Source organism: Gossypium arboreum, chromosome 11, assembly GCF_025698485.1.
Source record: "Gossypium arboreum isolate Shixiya-1 chromosome 11, ASM2569848v2, whole genome shotgun sequence".
Lineage (NCBI taxonomy): Eukaryota > Viridiplantae > Streptophyta > Magnoliopsida > Malvales > Malvaceae > Gossypium > Gossypium arboreum.
This window is the reverse complement of record NC_069080.1, coordinates 135,396,409-135,419,556: the sequence shown is the minus strand read 5'-3', so window position 1 is coordinate 135,419,556 and position 23,148 is coordinate 135,396,409. Positions and strand designations below refer to the sequence as shown.

Genomic DNA, 23,148 nt, shown 5'->3' with positions numbered 1-23,148 from the left:
ATTATCGATAAATTGAGGCAAAGCCTCCAAGATCGTGGACAAGCCACTTTCAGTACTTCCTCCGTCAATATCCCAGTCCATGCATCGATAATAACAACATGGCATGAAGTAAATAGCAAGATCAAACATGCATTTAGGTTAATTTAACCCTAGAGGTATTTCGGTAATTTATCTCCTAGGGGTAAAACTGTAAATTTTCCACTTTTAAAGGTATTTCAGTAATTTATCTATTTTAAGATTTTTCATGCATATTCCTACCTTTCATGTACTAACAGAATCACTACCGAGGGTTCTTACCGAATTGGGCCCGTTGGCCCATCATTCCAATTTTGGCCCATTAAGCCCAAAAATATCGACGGCACAGAAATCATGTACTTTGCAGTCCAAATTTTGCAGCTTATCAAAAACATTAATCGATTTACCTCACGAGCATTCGCACATTCGCAAATCTACAAAATACCGATTTTTAGCATTTCAACTTTTCGACTTTTGCTGATCTAGACTAAGAAAGAGGGTGTTAGTTACACACCTGTTTGCGACGATATGCTGACGAGATCCACATACGAACCGCCTACAATTGGATTACTAACACGTTAATCTAACTATTCAAATACAAACTACGTATTAACCCCTTACAATATTCGGCCAACCACACCTACAGGTCATAGTAAGCTTATAAGAAATCAATAAGCAACTCATTAACAAATTTTTGTCAATGTTTACCACATAATCATAATTTCACTGCAAGCTGTCTTCCTGAGCAACAGTCACTAAATCATTTATAACTGGAGCTATGAAACTCCAAATCAAGTGCCGTTAATTTTCCCTGAAAATAGACTCATATATCTTCTATACATACAATTTTCAGAATTTTTGGTTTAGCCAATCAATACCATATTTTTCTCAAAGTTTCCCATGTTTCACTGCTTGACTAATCTGACCACTCTTCATTGCGAATCAAATTTCTCATTGTACAGAATTCAAAATATGTTCTCGTTTATTTCATTTGAAACTAGACTCATTAAGCTTTAATTACAAAATTTATTCAGCTTCTAATTCATCTCCCACAATTTATGGTGATTTTCCAAAGTCACGTTACTGCTGCTGTCCCAAGCAGATTTATTACCAAATCACTCTTTCACACCTAACTTGCATGCTTGTTATTTAAACATGTATATCACCAATCAATCATCACATATCTATGATTTTACTTAAGTATAATCTCCATTTCATCATTTTAAAGCACAACATGTTAGCTGATTTTTCCCCTTAACATCTAAGGCACATGCATGCTCATTTGTTTGGCTCAACTTCACCTATCTTCTATTTTTCATCAAAAGAACATGAAACAACAACCAAAAACCAAAATATGCTTCATGAGTTAGGGTAGAATCAAGAAGAACTCATGAACATCAAGATAGAAGCAAAGTACCAAGAACTTACCTTCAATTTTTCCCCCTCCTAGTGACCGAATATTCAAGGGTTTCCTCCCCTATTTGCTCTCTCTCAACATTTTATGACACATAAATGATATACTAATATTTGTGCCATACTCATGCCATAATTCCAATAAAAATATGCCCATAATGCTTTCCATGCCCATCATCCATTAACTATTAAAATGCTAATCCCCATCATCCATTAACTATTAAAATGCTAAAATGCATACATTATCAACTATCCATCACCTTGGCCGGCCACTACATTAAAAGTGGGGAATTTGACATGCAAATCCTCCTATTTTGCACTATTATTTATTTGGCCACTACAAATTAGCCTATAGCATTTTCAAACATTTTCACATAGGTCCTATTTCATAATTTCACTCCCTTTTTCTTATGGAACAAAAATTAACTAAAATTACCGGGTTCTATCTTAAGCTTGGGCCTTCTAAAGGCCCACTAACATAATTAAACCTATGCCAACATTCACAGAATTCGCGAATATTGAGGCGTTACAAGATTAGAAGAGCAAGAATAAATAAGGTCACATGTTTAATTTCTGAAATAGCGAAAATAGAGACTGTACCAAAATCGAGATGTCTCAACGTGTTTTGATTTGTTTAATGTCGCCGATGAGAGAAGGCACGATGCTGGTGAAAGGGAGAAAAGCAAGATGATTTTGTGAAAAGAACATGAGTAAAGAACTAAGAGAAGCGAGTGTAAAATGACTTGGGAAAATAAAAGGATAAGTCGTTTTTTCAGTTCACCAGTAAAATAACTTAATTTCAAAATTTTAATGAAAATATGAAATTTAGAATAAATTAACATTAAATTATTAAAAAGTATATTAATATGGTGTCAGTATTTCATACCATTATTTCCGAACTTGAATTTATCTAGATCAAAAAACAATAGTTCTACATTTCAATACTATTTACGATAATAGTTATAGAAATTGATGTCTGAATCCCACATCTTTTTTAATTTCCTGTGCGAAAGTCATCGGTTGTTGTGCTTGAATATTGCAGGTTCCTCATCTCCATTACTTAGATCTCAGCTACTGCCTACCTAAACCCACAACTGTTTCCTTCTCTATTTTCCCATCTTAGCTACGTTCAGTCCACAAAATAAACCTTTTCCAATTCTTCACTCTTTGTCTCCTACTCCCCTCTGATCATCTTCTGCTTCGCATTAGCTTCTTGTTTGTAACAACAGTTTCCTTGTTTCCTTATTATTATTTGAATCTCCCCTCTCACTCTATCACATGCACTTTTTGCTTGAGTTTTGAATACCCCTTTCCCAAGAAAAACATGGAAGTTATTACGGGCACGGCTAGCAACCTTGTTATCGGAGTTGCGGGATACGTGTTCCAAAAAGTTAGACGTAATTTCAGCTATGTTTACCGCTATAGAAGAATGGTTTCGGATTTCGAGAAGAAAGTCGAGACGTTGAAAGACAAAAGAGACAGACTGCTGCTAGATGTTGATGCTGCTGAAAAGAATGGCGAGGATATATACCCCGAAGTCAACAGTTGGCTGGCGAAAGCCGACAAAATGACTGATTCAGAGTTGAAGGAAGTGAAGGGTCTTGAAGACGAAGCAAAGAGCAAGTGTTTCATCGGCTTGTGCCCTAATTTCAAGGCTCGCTATCAGCTTAGCAAGAAAGCAGAAGAAGATGCATTGCCGTTGATGAACTCCTCCAAAGCAAAGGCGGGTTTGACAAAGTATCATATCGGGATGTCCATGACCTATATTGTTTGTACCTCCTAAAGATTTTGAGGACTTTGATTCAAGAAGGCTGATGTTTAACAAAATCACGGAGGCGGTGAAAGATCCTAATGTCAACATAATAGGAGTGCGGAATGCTGGTGTTGGCAAGACTACGCTTGTGAAAGAAGTTGTCGACAAGTCAAAGAAGATAAGTTATTCGACTCGGTGGTTATGGCTGTTGTGACTCATACTCCTGACGTCCAGAAAATTCAAGATCAAATTGCAGATATGTTGGGATTGAAATTTGAGGAGCAAAGTATGACTGGAAGAGCAAGTCGTTTGTGCCAAAGGTTGAAGAAAGAGAAGAAGATTCTTGTTGTTTTAGATGACATTTGGGCAAAATTAGACCTGATGGAAGTGGGGATTCCTTTGGGAGACGAGGATCAGGGATGCACCATACTGCTGACATCCAGAGATCTTAATGTTTTGTTGGATATGGATGCTTATTGGAACCCACCCATTTGTTTGAAAAGTCAAAATGGGTGGGCACGAAAGTAGAAAGTAATATTGGTTGGCAAGTTGGGTTAAAAGTTGGCATGGGATAATTGCAATTTTGGTCCCTAATTGTATAGGGACATTGCAAGTTGATCCTTGAACCTCAACTATAAATAGGCCTAACCATTTCTTACTTTCTTCATCCCATAATTGCCATTCTCTACTTAAGGCATTATTCTCTCTCTCTATTTGTAAATTTCACTTGTAATTTTGGAGTGAAATATATTTGGTAGTGCTGAGGGCGTAGGCAAAATTCTTTGAACCTCGTTAAAATTCGTGTTCTTTATTATTTGTTTTGCATATTTTGTGAATGTGATTGTAGTGATTTATTGTGCTATTAAATTACGATAGAGGATATTCGGCTAGGAAAGACTTGGTATTTAAGTGATCTTCGTGATCTACCTCTCTTTCTGGAATTGAACTTGGTGTGATTTTTCAAGACAATAATTTTACTCTTTCACGCGCTCGCCCAACAATTGGTATCGAGCAGATTCGTACTTGGGGAATACGACCGTTTACGGTACTATTCACGTATATAGCACTATTTACGTATATAGTACTATTCACGATACGGTACTATTTACTGAATCTGATCTTGTTCACGATCTGATGGTTGGGATTGAGGAGAAAAATGGCGGAAAGATCGTCATCGATAAGGACTCTTGTGACAAATGCAAAATTTGAAGTAGAGAAATTTGACGGTACCAATAATTTTGGTATGTGGCAATGTGAGATCTGGATGTCTTATGTCGCAAGAGCTAGATATAGCCCTTGAAGAAAAACCGACAAGATGGATGACAAGGAGTGGGCCAAGATCAATAGACAGCGTGTGGTACAATCCGCCTATGTTTGGCCAAAGAGCGAAGTACTCTGTCATGAGGAGACATCGTGAAGAAGTTATGGGATACACTGGAAGAAAAGTTTCTAACGAAAAGTCTTGAAAATAGGCTTTATATGAAAAAGAAACTTTATCGATTCACGTATGCACCCGGTATGTCGATGAATGACCATGTGAACTCATTCAATAAAATTTTAGCAGACTTGCTAAATTTGGATGAGAAATTTGAAGATGAAGACAAGGCATTATTGTTGTTGAATTCCCTTCCTGATGAATATGATCATCTTACCACCACATTGCTTCATGGGAAGGACACGATCACATTTGATGCAGTCTGTAGTACGTTGTATAGATCTGAAACTCAAAAGAAAGATAAAAGAGATCACAGAGATACAACCGCAGAAGTCTTAACAGTAAGAGGAAGTTTACACAATGACAAATCGGTAGAAGGGAAAGTCAAGGGAGACCCGCCTAAAGATGAATGTGCCTTTTGCCATGAAAAGGGCATTGGAAAAAGAATTGTCCTAAGCTACAAAAGGGCAAGGCTATTTCTAATGCATGTGTGAACATGATGAGGAGTCGACTTTAGCTTGGTTGGCATGGCAATGGCATGTCAAGCGGATGAGTGGATTTTGGATTAGGATGTACTTACCATATGTGTCCTAATAAGGACTGGTTTTCTAGTCTTAAAAGCTAGAAGGTGGAATTGTTCTTATGGGCAATGATAGTGCTTGTAAGACAATGGGAGTGGATGCAGTCCAATTGAAGAATCACGACGGCTCAATCCAAGTCTTGACAGATGTTCGCTACGTACCTAGCACGAAGAAAATCTCATCTCATTAGGGGCCCTAGAATCTAAAGGGCTCACAATCACTTTGAGAGATGGATTACTAAAAGTAGTAGTGGGCAATTGGCGGTGATGAAAGGCACAAGAAGAAATAACTTGTACTTTTTAAATGGAAGTACAGTTATTGGATCAACATCAACAATTTCTACAAAAGATGTAGATTCAGAGGCTACAGATTATGGCATATGCGATTGGGACATCTTTGGTGAAAAAGCTTTGCGGACATTGGCGAAGCAAGGCTTGTTGAAAGGTGCAAATTCTTGCAAAATGGAATTACTGTGAACATTGTGTTCGGGCAAGCGAAGAGGGTAAAATTTGGTCCGACAATTCACAATCTGAAAGGAATTCGGACTACGTTCACGATGATGTGTGGGGACCTACCAAAGTAGCTTCTTTGGGAGGTATGCACTATTTTGTTACTTTTGTTGATGATTATTCAAGAAAAGTATGGGTGTATCTAATGAAAAGAAAAAGTGAAGTTTTGGATGCATTTACGAAATGGAAGAAGATGGTGGAGACTCGGTCGGTCGAAAGGTCAAACGACTTGATCGGATAATGGTCTTGAGTACAAAATGATCCATTTCTACAAGTATGCCAAGATGAGGGCATTGTGCGATACTTCACTATTCGGGATACACCACGCAGAATGGGGTGGCGAACGCATGAATCGAACTATCTTGGAGAAAGTTCGATGTATGTTGTCCAATCTTGGATTGGACAAAGAATTTTGAATTTGAGGCGATTACATATCGTGCCATCTAATTAACCGTTTGCCATCACCGCAATAAATGGAAAAACTCCTATGGAGATGTGGATAGTAAATCACTCTCGATTATGATTCTTTACATGTATTTGGTTCAAGCTGCATATTATCATGTAAAGAATCTAAGTTAGACCCAAGAGCAAAGAAAGCATTATTCTTGGGTATAAGCGATGGAGTAAAGGATACCGTCTCGGTGTCCTAATACAAGGAAAATTGTTTTCGAGAGAGATGTGACTTTTGATGAATCAACCATGTTGAAGTACAAGGATTCACAAAAGGATGACAAAACCGAGTAGTACTTTGCGGCGGTGGAGCTTGAAAAGGTTAACGATGATCCGACTAATATTGGAGGGACAAATGATGAAGAGGTTCCTACCAAGAACCTCTACTGACAACAAGATTCAATTGCATATAGAAGGCCAAGAAGAGAGATTCGTAAGCCTCGCTCGCTTTGATGATATAGTGGCCTATGCACTTCCAATTGCAGATGATGATGTTCCTTCTACTTACGAAGCGATAAGTAACCACGATGGTGTAAAGTGGAAGCAAGCAATGAATGAAGAAATGCGTCTCTTCATAAAAATAAGACCTGGGAGTTGGTGACACTACCCAAGGGAAAGAAGGCAATTGGATGCAAATGGGTATATGCAAAGAAGGAAGGATTTCCTGATAAAATTGAAATTCGATACAAGGCTAGATTGGTAGCAAAGGGTTACGCTCGAGAAGAAGGAATAGATTACAATGAAGTGTTTTCTCCGGTTGTGAAGCATTCGTCTATTCGGATTTTGCTAGCCTTGGTTGCGCAATATGATCTTGAACTAGTTCACTTGATGTGAAGACCGCTTTTTACGGTGATTTGGAAGAGAAATCTATATGACTCGGCGGATGGATTCAAGGTTCTTGGAAAAGAAAATTGGGTTTGCAAACCGACAAAGTCGCTTTATGGATTGAAGCAATCTCGAGGCGATGGTACAAGCGATTTGATCGAGTTCATGAAAGGGCAAAGATACACAAGAAGTAAATTTGATCATTACGTGTATTTTGAAGCTACAAGAAGAAACTTTCATATACTTGCTCTTATATGTTGATGATATGCTAATAGCATCTAAGAGCAAAGTTGAGATTGAAAGATTGAAGACTCAACTCAATCTCGAGTTTGAGATGAAAGATCTAGGAGAAGCTAAAAGATTCTCGGCATGGAAATATGAGAGATAGAGCTCATAATAGAGTTAGCTTGTCTCGAAGCGGTATTTGAAAAAGGTACTACACAGTTTGGCATGAGCGAAGCAGACAAAACACGTAAGTACCCGTTGGCTTCTCATTTCAAGCTTTCGCACAACTATCTCCTTGACGAATACGGAACGAGAATACATGTTGCAAGTTCCGTATTCTAATGCGATGGGTAGCTTGATGTATGCAATGGTGTGTACAAGACCCGACATTTCACGAAAAGTTAGTATAGTGAGCGGTATATGCATAATCACGAAAAGTACATTGGCAAGTCGTGAAATGGATTCTACGGTATATTCAGAAGACCGTGGATGTTGGATTACTGTTCAAGCAGGATAATACACTTGGTAAAGGTGTTATTGGGTACGTTGATTCTGACTATGCCGGTGATTTGGACAAGCGAAGATCAACCACCGGTTATGTGTTTACACTTGCTGGAGGACCAATAAGTTGGAAGTCTACACTACAGTCTACAGTTGCATTGTCAACCACAGAAGCCGAGTACATGGCTGTAACAGAGGCTGTAAAGGAGGCTATTTGGTTACAAGGTATGGCTAAAACCTTGGGGTTGGTTCAGGAGCATATTAACGTGTATTGTGATAGTCAAAGTGCTATTCATTTAGCAAAGAATCAAGTCTATCATGCACGTACAAAGCATATCGACGTACGATTCCATTTTGTGCGGGAAATTATTGAAGAGGGGAAAATTTGTCTTCAGAAGATCAAGACTGCAGATAATCCCGCAGATATGATGACCAAGGTGGTAACAGCAACCAAGTTCGAACATTGTTTGAACTTGATTAATATCCTGCAAGTTTAACAGTTGAAGAAGGCACTATCAAGTATTGTTGTCAAAGGCAGAAAGAATTGTGTGAAGATAAGATTATCCTAATCAAATCTTCAAGGTGGAGATTATTGGAACCCACCCATTTGTTTGAAAAGTCAAAATGGGTGGGCACGAAAAATGAAAGTAATATTGGTTGGCAAGTTGGGTTAAAAGTTGGCATGGGATAATTGCAATTTTGGTCCCTAATTGTATAGGGACATTGCAAGTTGATCCTTGAACCTCAACTATAAATAGGCCTAACCATTTCTTACTTTCTTCATCCCATAATTGCCATTCTCTACTTAAGGCATTATTCTCTCTCTCTATTTGTAAATTTCACTTGTAATTTTTGGAGTGAAATATATTTGGTAGTGCCCGAGGACGTAGGCAAAATTTGTTGAACCTCGTTAAAATTCTGGTGTTCTTTATTATTTGTTTTGCATATTTTGTGAATGTGATTGTAGTGATTTATTGTGCTATTAAATTACGATAGAGGGATATTCTGGCTAGGAAAGACTTGGTATTTAAGTGATCTTCGTGATCTACCTCTCTTTCCTGGGAATTGAACTTGGTGTGATTTTTCAGTACAATAATTTTACTCTTTCACACGCTTCCGCGCAACAATGCTAAAAAGAGTTTTCCAATCGGAGTTTTAGAACATGAAGAAGCATGGCATTTCTTCAAGAACATTATAGGGGATGGTGTTGAAAGTTCTGACTTGTTGCCTATAGCAACTGAGGTAGCTAAAAAATGTGGTGGTCTACCAATTGCCATTAGAACACTTTCGACGTTTTTGAGAAATGAGCTTCCATTTGTATGGGAGGATGCTTTGCGACAGCTAAGCAAGCCATCGTCGAGCAACTTCCAAGGAGTACCAGCAACTGTATATTCAACTATAAAGTGGAGTTACGATCGTTTACAAAGCGAGGACCATAGACAGATTTTCTTACTTTGCAGTCTAATGGGTCATAATGCTTCCCTTGATTTGTTGCTTGTGTTGGCAATGGGCTTAGGGTTATTTCATGGTGTCAGTACAATTAAAGAAACAAGGAACAAACTGTTGACAGTGGTGAGTCATCTCAAAGCCTCTTGTTTGTTACTTGATGGTAATACCAATATGCACTTTGATATGCATGATCTTATTTCTGATGTGGCCATGTCAATCGCTTCCAAAGGCAACCCTGTGTTTGTTTTAAGTAGCAAACATGATTTGAATGATTGGCCAGATGATGAAACAATGAAAGAGTGCGATAAAATATCATGTTTTGGTATGAGCGAGCTTCCTGATCAGTTGAAATGCCCCAAACTTACTTTAATGGGTATGGGTAGCAAGGATCCTTGGATGAAAATACCAACAAACTTTTTTAAGGCAACGAAAAATCTTAAAGTCCTATATTTGGCTGGCATGAACTTGCCTTCATCAATTTCTTTGCTAGGAAACCTTCGAGCACTAGTCTTGATTAATTGTGTGTTGGGAGATATAACCCTTATTGGAGAGCTCAAGAATCTGGAAATTCTTAACATTGTGAGTTCTGATATTGAAATGCTACACAATGAAATTGGACAACTGACTAAGCTAAAGCGGTTAGATTTACGTGGTTGTTCCAAACTCAAAAGAATTCCACCTGGTGTCTTGTGTAAATTGTCTAGATTAGAAGAACTATATATGGATAAGGATTTTGATGAATGGGGAGCAGATGGACACTCCAGTCAGGAAAGCAATTCTAGTCTTGCTGAATTGAAAGCTTTGTCATGTTTAACTGCTTTAGAAATTCATATCTCTAATGCCAAGATTATTCCCAAAGACTTCTCCTTTGAAAAGTTGCAAAGATACATGATTTTCATCGGAGAAGCAACGCATTGGGATTGGAATTGGAGTTGGGTTCGTGAGTACTCCAGAACCCTAAAGCTTAACCTGCGGACAAACATTAGCTTTCTTAATAATGGAGTCAAAGTTTTATTGAAGAAAGCTGAAAATTTATATATAGATGAAGTGAAAGGTGTGGAGATTTTGTTGCATGAATTAGAAGTTGGGAATTATTTTCAGCAATTGAAGAATCTGCATATCCAGAATGGCGCGATGGTCCAATATATCCTTAAAGGGAGTGATGCAGTTCAGAAAATTGAATTTCTTCAACTTGAGTCACTGACACTGCAGGGTCTACCGAATCTCATTAGCTTTTGCTCCAAAAAAGAAGGTTCAACTTCCATATCTCCACAAGAAATTTCCCTTTTCAAGCAAAAGGTATTTAAATACTTTTTTCTTCATCCAGTGAATGCATTTTAATCTACTACACTTATTTTTAAAATTTTTATAATGTTTTGTATAAACTACACAAAATATTATTCAATTACACAAGACATTCACTTAATGTTTTGTATAAACTAAATTATATTTTTTTATAATATTTTGTGTAGCATTAAAGCCAATGGAAATATCAAATTAAAGAGCTTTTTTTTAATTTGCCTTTAATAAGATTAGATTTCGCAAGTAAACAAGTGCTTGTGTGCAGATATTGTTTCCTAAGCTAGAGAAGTTGAAACTATTCTCAATTGGCATTGAAAGAATATGGAGTTCTCAAGCGTTTTGTTCAACTCAAAATTTGACAAGTTTGATCATTCAAGGCTGCGCCAACTTGAAATATGTCTTATCGGACTCCATGCTTGAATATTTGCAGCAGCTCAAATGCTTGGAAATTAGTGAGTGCAAGTGCATACAAGAGATAATGTCAACGGATAAGATGATCCAAGAAACACTCAAAAATAGAGCTATAATCTGCTTCCCCCGATTGAACATCCTCAAATTGAAGGGTCTTCATAAACTCATCAGATTTTGCCATGAAGATTATACCATTGAATTTCCAGTCTTAACGATTCTTGAGATAGAAAATTGTTCAGAATTGAAGGAATTCATCCATAATTCTATGAGGAAAGATATCCCTACCCATGAAGTTTTGTTCAATAATAAGGTGCTCTTTTTAGTGTAGTGCATTTTTCATTTCGCTTTTTTTTCTTTTTGTTGTTATATTTAACTCTTTTAATCATTGTTTCCATTGGCATGAATAATGAATTGTAGGTTGCTTTTCCCAACTTGGAGAAAATCACAATTTCCCATTTGAGGAATGCAAAGAGGATATGGTTCGACCAACTTCATACAAATTCCTTTTCTATGCTAAAAGAGTTGACTGTTAAGGAATGTGATGCGTTGTTGAATATCTTTTCACCTTTTCTTTTGGGGCTTTTTCAAAGATTGGAAAAATTAATAGTGATTGATTGTGCTTCACTAGAACAAGTGTTCCAACTCCAAGTGCAAGATTTAGATATTGAAGAAACATATGTGGTAGACAATCAATTAAAAGAAGTGAATCTCGTTCGCCTACCAAAGTTGAAGCAAGTTTGGACCAATTATCACAAAGGAAATATTTCTTTTGAGGGTCTACAACGAGTACGCATTCAGGAATGTTGGAGCTTGAAAGCTTTGTTTCCATTTTCAATTGCCAAAGATCTTCAGCAACTTGAAGCACTTACTATTAATAGATGTGGGTTGGATGAGATTGTTTCAAAGAGTGTTGAAGAATCAGACGAACAGGAAATTTGTTTTGCATTTAATAAGTTGTCCTACCTAGAATTTTGGAATCTACCATACCTAACATATTTCTACCCAAGAATGCATAAAACAACATGGACTGCACTAAAGCAATTAATGATATTTAGGTGTGGGAGGATTAAGATATTTGGGCATGAAGAATCCCAAATCCAACATCCACTTTTCCTCATTGAAAAGGTATGAACTGCCACACCCTTTTTTTTTTTTTGGCAAAGTTTATAAATTGTATTTAAATTATTTTGTACCTCTCAACTAATACATCCATTTAAATATTCATTTGAAAATACAAAATAATTAAAATAATCACTGAATTCATATTTTTCCTGTCTAACCAATAATCTCTAACCGTTCTAAATTTTATTTTAATATCGAATTCTTTGTAACTCTTTACAAGTTTATAAATTATATTGCTTTTTTTAAAAAAAAATTCTAACATGCATATTTTAATATAGAAATTAAAACTACAAATTCACATCACTTCAAGCATTTGATTTCGTAGTTCCTTTACGGGCTTATATGATATCTTATGGTTGTTATTTTGTGTTAGGTCTTTCTATTTAAATGAAATTCTAAATCAAATACTCTATAAAACTCATTGTTCTTATTTGTTGCTTCTTAGGTTATCCCCCAGTTGGAGAATGTTTCATTTAGTCGTGGTGATATTGAGATGATAAGTGATGGCCAGTATGAGTCCGACTTATTTTTCAATATAAAATTTCTTCGGATTTCTTGCTACTCTAATGTATCAGATGTTTTCCCAATTTCTTTCCTTAAAAGGTTTTACAATCTTGAAAGCCTTGAGCTGGGTTCTTGCAATTTCAAAGAGCTAGATTCTTTTGAAAGCGATGCATGCGAAGATAAAGACATGATCATCACGATCCCAAAGATCAAGAAGTTGAAATTGGTTGCGATTAAGAACATAAGACATCTATGGAAACAAAACTCCCTACTTGACCATATTTGTGCAAGTCTCAAATGTCTCGAAGTTTGGGAGTGTGACAATTTGATTTGTTTAGGATTAGATCTTTCATTTTTTGAAACTCTTACAACTTTAGATGTCTGGAAATGCAATAAGATGTTAGATCTAATAACATCTTTCAATGCTCGAAGTTTGGTGTGCCTTGTTACAATGAGGATAAGAGAAAGTAAAATGATGAGAGAAGTAGTTGCAAGCGACGGGGATGAAGCGTCATACGAGACTGTTTTTAGAGGGCTGAAACGTTTGGAGCTTCATTGTTTACAAAACCTCACAAGCTTTTGTTCAGGGAATCACACCTTATGGTGTCCATCCTTAGAACAATTTACTTTGAGCCAGTGTCCTAGAATGAAGAACTTCTGTCAAGGAGAGCTAATCACACCAAAACTGGATAAAGTGCAGTTAACAGAAACAGATTTTAGGGGGCGTTGGGCTGGTGACCTTAATGCCACGGTGGAGCAATTATACAAAGAGCAGGTGCTGATTTAAAAATTCATTGAAAGATATATAAATTTAATTATGATTTGTGTAATTCATTTTCACAATAGCATTGTAGAACCCCTGTTAAATATGTCGATATGAAAGTTCGACTTTTTGATATGTTGCTTCTTAGGTTGGATATCGTGGTCTAAAGCATTTGAAGTTCTCAGAGTTTCCAAAGCTCATAGACATATGGAGTAAAAATCCTCAAGAAATGTTGGATTTTACAGTTCTTGAATTTCTGGAGATTTGTAATTCCAACAATTTGAGGTACATTTTTTACCTTTCAACAGCTTTCAGCCTAGGGCAACTCCGGCAAATGGAAATCAAGAGATGCGGTAATTTGAAACAAGTCATCAAAGAAGAGTGTTCAATTACAATGGTTGAGGAAGCAATAACAGATAGTAGCAAGATCATTAGCATATTCCCTCGCCTACAATCCATTATAGTGGAGTCTTGTCCAAATATGACAAGCTTTTACCAGGGAAGTAAATGTCTTGAATTTCCATCCTTGGATAAAATTAAGGTAGTTGGTTGTTCAAACATGACTACATTTGTTTCTACATTTTCAAGAGATGAAGATAAAGAAGCAATAATTGGTGACGAAGTTGATAACGTTACTACATTTTTCTCCAACAAGGTTAGGCTTATTTTATTGAATGAGTCTTCATTTATACATTTACACAAATTAGTGTTATATATACATGTATCGTACGACCTATCAAGACTTATGAGCTATGAAGTTTACTTTTAATGAAGATTTTATGATAATTTAGTTATGAAGTTTGAACTCAATTAAGTATTGTATGGATCTTTGGTTTTAAAAATAATGTAAATTTAGTAAATAAATATAATATTCATGACTATTTTTAAATTCATGGATTTATTAAAGAGCTATTTAGTATTAATTTTGAATTCCTACTATATTAATCAACTTGAAAAAGTTATTATACTTTTATGCATAAAGTATGTATTTCATTCTTATTATTTATCTAGCAAATAAAATTTAAATCCAAAATTTCAAACTCTAATTACTTACCTAGCATAACAATTCACTCGATTAGGTTTGAACTTTCGACTTAGTTCAACTATTAAAATATTAAATATTATAAGAAAATTGAATATTTGAGAATTAAAAATATAAGTTTAAAATTTTCTCTTGTTAGTGTATTTACCTCTTCTAATAATTGTTTTGATTGGCATGAATAATGCATTGTAGGTTGCTTTTCCCAAGTTGGAGAACCTCACATTCTCCCATTTGAGGAATGTTAAGAGGATATGGTATAAGCAGCTGTTGAAAAATCAAATAAGGTAAGTGTTGAAAAGTCAAAAATAGTGGGAGGTGCAATTGGCACCGAAAGAAAAAAATAGTTGGCAAGTTGTTTAAAGTTGAAAGGGATAATTGCAATTTTGGTCCCTAATTTTTTAGGCCATTTGCAAGTTAGTCCCTAAACCTCAACTATAAATAGGCCTAACCATTTCTCATTTCAACCATCCCAACCAATTTTTCTCTCTTAGTTTTCTCTCTTCTCCCATTTGAGAATTCTTAAGGAATTCTATTTGTTTGTAATATTTTAGAGATAGTAAAGTTATCATCCGGTGTTAGTGCCCGGGGCGTAGGTATAATTTACGAACCTCGTTAAAACTCTTGTGTTCTTTCTTGTCCTATTTTTCTTTCAATATTTGAGGGTATAATAGTAGTATTTAATTGTGCTATTAAATTACTATAGAAGGGATATTCTGACTAAGGAAAGACTTGGTATTTAAGAGATCCTTGTGATCCACCTCTCTTCCCTGGGAATTGAACTTTGTGTGATTTTTTAGTACAATAATTTACACGCTTCCGACCCTATTGGAATAACGAGTGGTATCAAGAGCCGAAGGTTAATCGTAGTATGCTCTGTGGTTGCAGTTTAAACTGATCTTCCACATCGAAAAGATTATGGAAGAAAACGGTCGGTGTAGGAGCTTCAACATCGTCCATGTGGACAAGACCGACAATTGCAAATGCAAGATTGGCCGTGGAGATCTTTGATGGCACGGGCCATTTTGGTATGTGGCAAAGTGAGGTTCTAGATGCCCTTTTTCAGCACGGTCTAGACATTGCCATTGATGAAAAGAAACCAGATGATGTACAGGAGAAAGATTGGAAGGCAATCAATTGGTTGGCATGTGGCACAATTCGATCATGCCTTTCTCGAGAGCAGAGGTATGCTTTTTCAAAGGAGACTTATGCAAATAAGTTGTGGGTGGCACTTGAAGAAAATTTTTTGAAGAAAAACAGTCAAAATAAGCTCCACTTGAAGAAAAGACATTTCGCTTCACTTACGTCCCAAGTACCACAATGAATGATCACATCACCAAATTTAATCGTTAGTCACCGATTTGCTAAATATGGATGAGACATTCAAAGATGAAGATTTGGCTTTGATCTTGTTGGGGTCACTTCACGAGGAGTTTGAGTTCCTAGAAACTACTCTACTTCATGGCGAGGAGTGATATATCTCGAGCGAAGTCTATGCGGCCTTATATAGTTATGAACAGAGAAAGAAGGACAAACAGAAAAACTCAATCGAGATCTGAAGCTTTAGTAGTCCGAGGTCGTTCATACACTCGGAAGAAAACTCGAAAGGAGATCAAAGTCAAAGTCCGGACTCGGGAAAGATGAATGTGCCTTTTGTCATGAGAAAGGCCTTTGGAAGAAAAATTATCCAAAGTTGAAGAATAAGGGAAAAGTCTGCTGTAGATGCTTGTGTTGCAAAGCATGATACCGGTGACTCGAACTATCCTTGGTTGCATCATCATCGTCGTTCCATTCGGATGAGTGGATATTGGATTCGGGTTGTACCTATCATATGTCCCTAACCGGAGTGGTTCTCGATTTAGTAGAACTAAATGGAGGAGTTGTTTATATGGGCAATGACAATGCTCAGAAAGCTGTTGGGATAGGTTCAATCCAATTAAAGAATAAAGATGGATCAACGAGTTCGATCGATGTTCAAGATGCGTGCAGCTTTGAAGAAAAATCTCATCTCATTGGGAGCCTTGGAATCCAATGGTTCAGTTATTACTATGAGAGATGGGATTTTGAAAGTGACATCTGGCGCACTTGTGATATTGAAGGGCATCAGGAAAAATAACTTGTATTACTACCAAGGTAGTACAGTTATTGGAGTAGTCGCTGCAGCTTCTAGTAACAAAGAATTGGACTCAATGCAGTTGTGGCATATGAAGTTGGGACATGCCAGCGAAAAGTCCTTGTAAATTCTGGCAAAGCAAGGATTATTGAAAGGTGCAAAGGCTTGCAAATTAAAATTTTGCGAGCATTGTGTTCTAGGAAAGAAAAAGAGAGTGAAATTCGGCACTGCTATCCATAATACAAAAGGTATTTTGGAATATGTTCACTCAGATGTGTGGGGGCCTTCCAAAACACCTTCGTTGGGAGGAAAACACTACTTTGTTACTTTTGTTGATGACTTTTCCAGAAGAGTTTGGGTGTATACCATGAAAACTAAGGATGAAGTGCTTGGAGTTTTTCTTAAATGGAAAACTATGATAGAAAACCAGACTGGCAAGAAAATCAAGCGGCTTAGGACGGACAATGGAGGGGAATATAGAAGTGATCCGTTCTTCGATGTGTGCCAAGAGTATGGTATTGTTCGACACTTCACAGTTAGGGATACACCACAATAGAATGGAGTGGCAGAGCGTATGAATCAAACATTGCTGGAGAAAGTTCGATGTATGTTGTCCAATGCTGGGTTGGGCAAGCAATTTTGAAATGAGGTGTGACATCTGTTGGCCATCTTGTTAATCGTTTGCCATCATCGCATTAGAAAGAAAAACTCCTATGGAAGTATGGTCGGAAAACCACTCTGATTATGATTCCTTACATGTGTTTGGATCCACTGCATATTACCATGTGAAGGAGTCAAAGTTAGATCCGAGGGCAAAGAAAGCTCTCTTTATGAGAATCACTTACGGAGTGAAGGGATTTCGTCTTTGGTGCTTAGACACAAAGAAAATGATCTGTAGAGAGATGTTACCTTTGATGAATCGCCATATTGAAAAGGTAGCAGATAAAGATATTCAGACGAGCGATACTCCACAGCAGGTAGAGTGTACTCCAAAACAGGTGGAGTTTGAGCAGATGGGGATTTGCCCAGTTAATAAGTCTAATTCTCCAGCCACAATGGAGGAATTAGAGGTTGAAGAGGTTCTAACCCAAGAACCATTAAGTACACCAGAACCAGTTGCAGTTGCAAGGCCACGGAGAGAAATTCGTAAACCTGCTCGATTTTCTGATATGGTGGCCTATGCCCTTCCCGTTGTTGATGATGATATTTCTGTCACTTATCAAGAAGCAATGCAAAGCTTAGAAAGTGACAAATGGAAATGCGCCATGGATGAAGAAATGCAATCTCTCCTGAAGAACAATACTTGGGAGTTGGTGCAATTACCGAAAGGTAAAAGGGCAATCGGATGCAAGTGGGTATTCGCAAAGAAAGATGAATCTCCTAGCAAGAAAGATGTTCACTACAAGGCAAGATTGGTAGCTAAAGGCTACGCTCAGAAGGAGGGAATTGACTACAATGATGTATTTTCCCCTATTGTGAAGCATTCCTCCATTAGAATTTTGTTGGCCTTGGTAGCATAGTTGAATTTGGAGCTAGCTCAACTTGATGTTAAGACGGCTTTCTTGCATGGTGAGTTAGAAGAGGAGATCTATATGACTCAGCCCGAAGGATACAAAGATGCTGGTGGTAGAAATTGGGTTTGTAAGCTGAACAAATCGCTATATGGATTGAAGCAATCCCCAAGGCAGTGGTACAAGCGATTTGATAGCTTTATGAGAAGGCAGAAGTACACAAGAAGCAAATATGACAATTGTGTGTATTTGCGAAGCGCATGATGGATCTTTCATTTATCTACTCTTATATGTTGATGATATGTTAATCGCTTCGAAGAGCCAAAAAGAGATAGATAAGCTGAAGGCTCAGTTGAATCAAGAGTTCGAGATGAAAGATCTAGGTGAGGCCAAGAAAATTCTCGGCATGGAGATAAGTAGAGATAGACAGAGAGGCAAGCTTTGTTTGAATCAGAAGCAATATCTGAAAAAGGTATTACAATGTTTTGGTGTAAATGAAAACACAAAACATGTAAGTACCCCACTTGCTTCTCATTTGAAACTTAGTACTCAATTATCTCCGAGAACTGAAGAAGAAAGAGAATATATGGCAAAAGTCCCATATGCTAATGCAGTTGGGAGTTTGATGTATGCGATGGTGTGTACGCGGCCTGACATTTCACAAGCTGTTGGAGTTGTGAGCAGGTATATGCATGATCCTGGAAAAGGACATTGGCAAGCTGTGAAATGGATTCTATGGTATCTTCGAAAAACCGTAAATGTTGGTTTAATTTTTGAACAGGATGAAGCACTTGGTCAGTTTGTAGTTGGATACGTTGATTCCGACTTTGCTGGTGATTTAGATAAACATCGTTCAACTACGGGTATCTGTTTACTCTTGCGAAAGCCCAGTGAGTTGGAAGTCTACCTTCTGATCTCATGATGGTGTGTCTACTACTGAGGCGAGAATATATGGCGATTCTGAAGTCATTAAGGAGGCTATTTGGCTTAATGGATTGTTGAAAGACTTGAGTTGTTCAAAGTCACATTAGTCTATATTGTGACGATCAGAGCGCTATTCATTTAGCGAAAAATCAAGTCTATCATTCAAGAACCAAGCATATCGACGTAAGATATCACTTTGTGCGGGAAGTCTTTGAAAAGGAAAAATTCTACTTGAAGATTCCGGCAAAGCAGATAATCCCGCAGATATGATGACCAAGGTGGTAACAACAATCAAGTTTAATCATTGTTTGAACTTGATTAACATCCTGAGAATTTGAGCACCTTCAGGTGTATGGCGCTCGAGAGCGCATTTGGAGGCATTACAAAAGATAACTTTATCGAATTTGGGGAGTTGAAGGAAATGTGTGAAGATGTGATTATCCTAATCAAATCTTCAAGGTGGAGATTGTTGAAAAATCAAATAAGGTAAGTGTTGAAAAGTCAAAAATGGTGAGAGGTGCAATTGGCACCGAAAGAAAAAAATAGTTGGCAAGTTGTTTAAAGTTGAAAGGGATAATTGCAATTTTGGTCCCTAATTTTTTAGGCCATTTGCAAGTTAGTCCCTAAACCTCAACTATAAATAGGCCTAACCATTTCTCATTTCAACCATCCCAACCAATCTTTCTCTCTTAGTTTCTCTCTTCTCCCATTTGAGAATTCTTAAGGAATTCTATTTGTTTGTAATATTTTAGAGATAGTAAAGTTATCATCTGGTGTTAGTGCCCGAGGACGTAGGTATAATTTACCGAACCTCGTTAAAACTCTTGTGTTCTTTCTTGTCCTATTTTTCTTTCAATATTTGAGGGTATAATAGTAGTATTTAATTGTGCTATTAAATTACTATAGAAGGGATATTCTGACTAAGGAAAGACTTGGTATTTAAGAGATCCTTGTGATCCACCTCTCTTCCCTGGGAATTGAACTTTGTGTGATTTTTTAGTACAATAATTTACACGCTTCCGACCCTATTGGAATAACAGCAGCTTCGTTCGAAATTGTTTTCTAATTTGAAAGTGTTGAAAGTAAAGCATTGTGATGCATTGCTGAACATTTTTTCACCTTTTTTCCTCGGAGATTTCCAAAGGTTGGAGACACTAATAGTAACTGATTGTGCTTCACTAGAAGAAGTGTTCCAACTCCAAGTTCGAGTGTTAGATATTGTAGAAGCATGCATGGTGACCAGTGAATTAAGACAAGTGAAACTCTTTTGCTTGCCAAAGTTGAAGCATGTATGGAATAAGGATTCTAATGAAAATAGTTCTTTTGAAAATCTTCGAGAAGTACATGTTCAAGAATGTTGGAGTTTGAAGACTCTGTTTCCATTTTCAACGGCCAAAGATCTTCAGCAACTTAAGACCCTTATTATCAATAGCTGTGGGGTGGAGGAGATTATTTCAAAGAGAGTTGAAGGATTAAACAAACATAAAATTTTGTTTGAATTTAATCAGTTATCCTTCCTTGCACTTTGGGATTTACCAAACCTCATGTGTTTCTATCCAGGAATGCACAACATAATGTGTCCTATGTTAAAAAGGTTGATGACATATTCGCCAACGAAGATTAAGAAGTTTGGGCATGTATTGTCTCAACTATTACTCATTGGAAAGGTCCGTCTCTTCGCCCTTTCTTTACAAATAGTTTCATTTAAAGATGATTCATCTGAGTTACTTGAATAATTTATTACCTCTCAAGTCTCAACTAAATACATTTAATTTTCATTTATTAAAAAAATTCATCACTAACTTCAGAATTTATCCTATCTTCATAAGTTATTACTTTATAATTTAATCGACAAGCATTTTGTTTGGACACCCCAACTATATACAAAGCTAGCTGGAAACACAAATATTGGTCTTTAAAACTAAAAGGGTTATTTTACCATTGATCCTTGTATATATATTTTGCTTTTTATTATAAAGTCCTAATCCTATAAGATTATGAATACGGCATTGGAATCTATTTTTCTGGTACAAAAGGAATTGTTAAAACAAGAGGATCAAGGTACCATTTTTTCTTTTTTAATTTCCAAAGATTCAAACCCAACACTTAAAAAATTGGAACTTGGAAGTAATTCATACACTTATGGTAACATAAAGAAGGGTACTACCCAATTATTAGTATTTTTTTTTTTTTATCATCCAAACTATGAGAAGTTGCAAAATAAATTTTTAACTATTTAATTTTTTTTGTCATTCAACTATATTAAATTTTTAAATGTTTTCATTTTATATTAGCAACATATAAGATTTATTTTGTGTACTCTATACTTAAAAATGTTAAAATTTAAATTTTTTTTTATTTTAAAAGTTCTAATCCAAAGATCAAGGGTACTAGGTGAAAAAGAGATATCAACTAGAATGTTTCATAATGAATGCCCAAATCTAGCTTAGTTTTATTTTAGAAGTGAAGAGTTGGGACCGAATTAATAAATATTGGGTGCAGTAATAAAACACATTGTGCCTTCAAGGAAAGAACGCATATTCAAATTTTAGATATAATATTATTGGGAGGGGCAGCCATAAACTCCATAAATGGGCTATAAAACGAACATGAAAAATACCAAAAGTAAAGTTGAGACTGAGATAAAAAATTATAGATATTTTGGGAATAAAAACAAAATTTTACCAAGAATATGATAATTAATCAGAATAAACATAGAGAAAACTTATGTATTTGAATACGGTGGGACTTAAATTCAAAGTTACTAACACGTCATCGAACTAATGACATTGTTTAAATGTTAGTACATTTTTTTAATCAAAATAATCATATGGCATTTTTTTTCCTTTCAATAATAGTAAACAACAAAATCAAGCATTGAAAAGTGCAAAATTAATCAATGCCTGTTTTTTAATTCATTGATTCTTTTATTGGCTCATGTTTGTGTTAGACCTTCCTATTCTTTTGCAATTCAAAAACCAGTCAAATATATTACCATTTTTTGTTGTTAACTTCTCAAATAATCCCTCAATTGAAACAGATTTCACTTACTACTGATGTCATTGCAACGATCACAGGTGGCCAGTTTTCCATCGACTTGTTTTCCCATATTAAAGTTCTTGAAATCATTGAAAACCTCAATGATTCAACAGTTTTTTCATTCTGTTTCCTACAAAGATTTTCCAATTTGGAAAAGATTGAGATGGTTGATTGCAATTTTAAAGAGTTGTGTCCTTACGAAGGTGATGTTGGTGAGAAGAGAGACGTGACAATGTTGCTCCCAAGAATTAACGAGTTAACATTGAAAGGTGTTGATAAGATGACACATCTATGGAATCGAGGCTCTCCCCTCCATCACATTTGTACTAATCTTCAAACTCTTCGAGTTTACAAGTGTGGCAACTTAATCAATATAGCACGTGCTTCCTCAGCTTTACGAAATCTTACAACTTTGGAGGTTGGGTACTGCAAAGAGATGGTACAGCTGATTACATCCTCGAAAGCCCAATGTTTGGAGCAGCTTGTTACACTGAAGATAGGAGGATGTGAAATGATGAGAGAAGTAATTGCAAGTGATGGAGATGAAGCAACATATCATGAGATTATTTTCAAGGAGTTGAAATGTTTGGAGCTTAAGGGTTTACAAAACCTCAAAAGCTTTTGTTCAGGGAACTACACTTTGAAGTTCCCATCATTGGATGACGTAACAGTGATTGACTGTCCCGCTATAGAGAATTTTTGCAATGGAGCTTTAAGCACGCCAAAGCTACAAGAGGTACAAACAGGACGGGATGTTAGAAAATGTACTTGGGACCTTAATTCTACCATTGAGCAGTTAAACAAAGAAGGTACGGAGTACTGAAATTCGTAGAAATATATAAATGTTAATTGTAACCTTGTAAGCTTATTGTAAATCCATCTGATAATGAATTTATATGCTCAAGTATAAATGCAAGTCTCATCTTGTTATATGTGACTCCTTGTTATTACAGAATGTGATGAGATGTCTGAAGAGACGGACAAAAATGGTGGGCATAAGGAGAATCATGTTCGTTGAATAATTGAAGTGAGATGACAATTTCGAAATGAAAAGCCAAAAGGAGAGGTATTTTGAAGAGGTTCTTAAATGGCAATTTCTTGTGAGCAAGTACTGAATCTTGACTTTGGAGATTTGATGGTTTTATATTCATGGGATTGTATTTCAAGCATTCTTTGTGTTTTCATTCAATTTGATCTTGTTAACATATAAAATATATTAGCCTGCTTTATTATCCATAACGGTGATTCATGCACCATTTACTTT

General features: G+C 36.3%; 1 protein-coding gene across 1 annotated transcript; it reads left to right on the top strand.

Annotated features, from left to right (window-relative positions):
- Nucleotides 1–2,752: 2,752 nt before the first annotated feature.
- LOC108471394 (uncharacterized) lies at nucleotides 2,753–22,902 on the top strand. The gene is given in 14 exon segments (XM_053021445.1): nucleotides 2,753–3,119; nucleotides 3,122–3,186; nucleotides 3,189–3,339; nucleotides 3,342–3,639; nucleotides 5,926–5,938; nucleotides 8,833–10,455; nucleotides 10,724–11,179; nucleotides 11,287–11,994; nucleotides 12,437–13,270; nucleotides 13,407–13,913; nucleotides 14,493–14,584; nucleotides 19,990–20,185; nucleotides 21,886–22,693; nucleotides 22,838–22,902. Coding segments are annotated over 14 exon segments (6,183 nt in total).
- The last annotated feature ends 246 nt before the right edge of the window (nucleotides 22,903–23,148 follow it).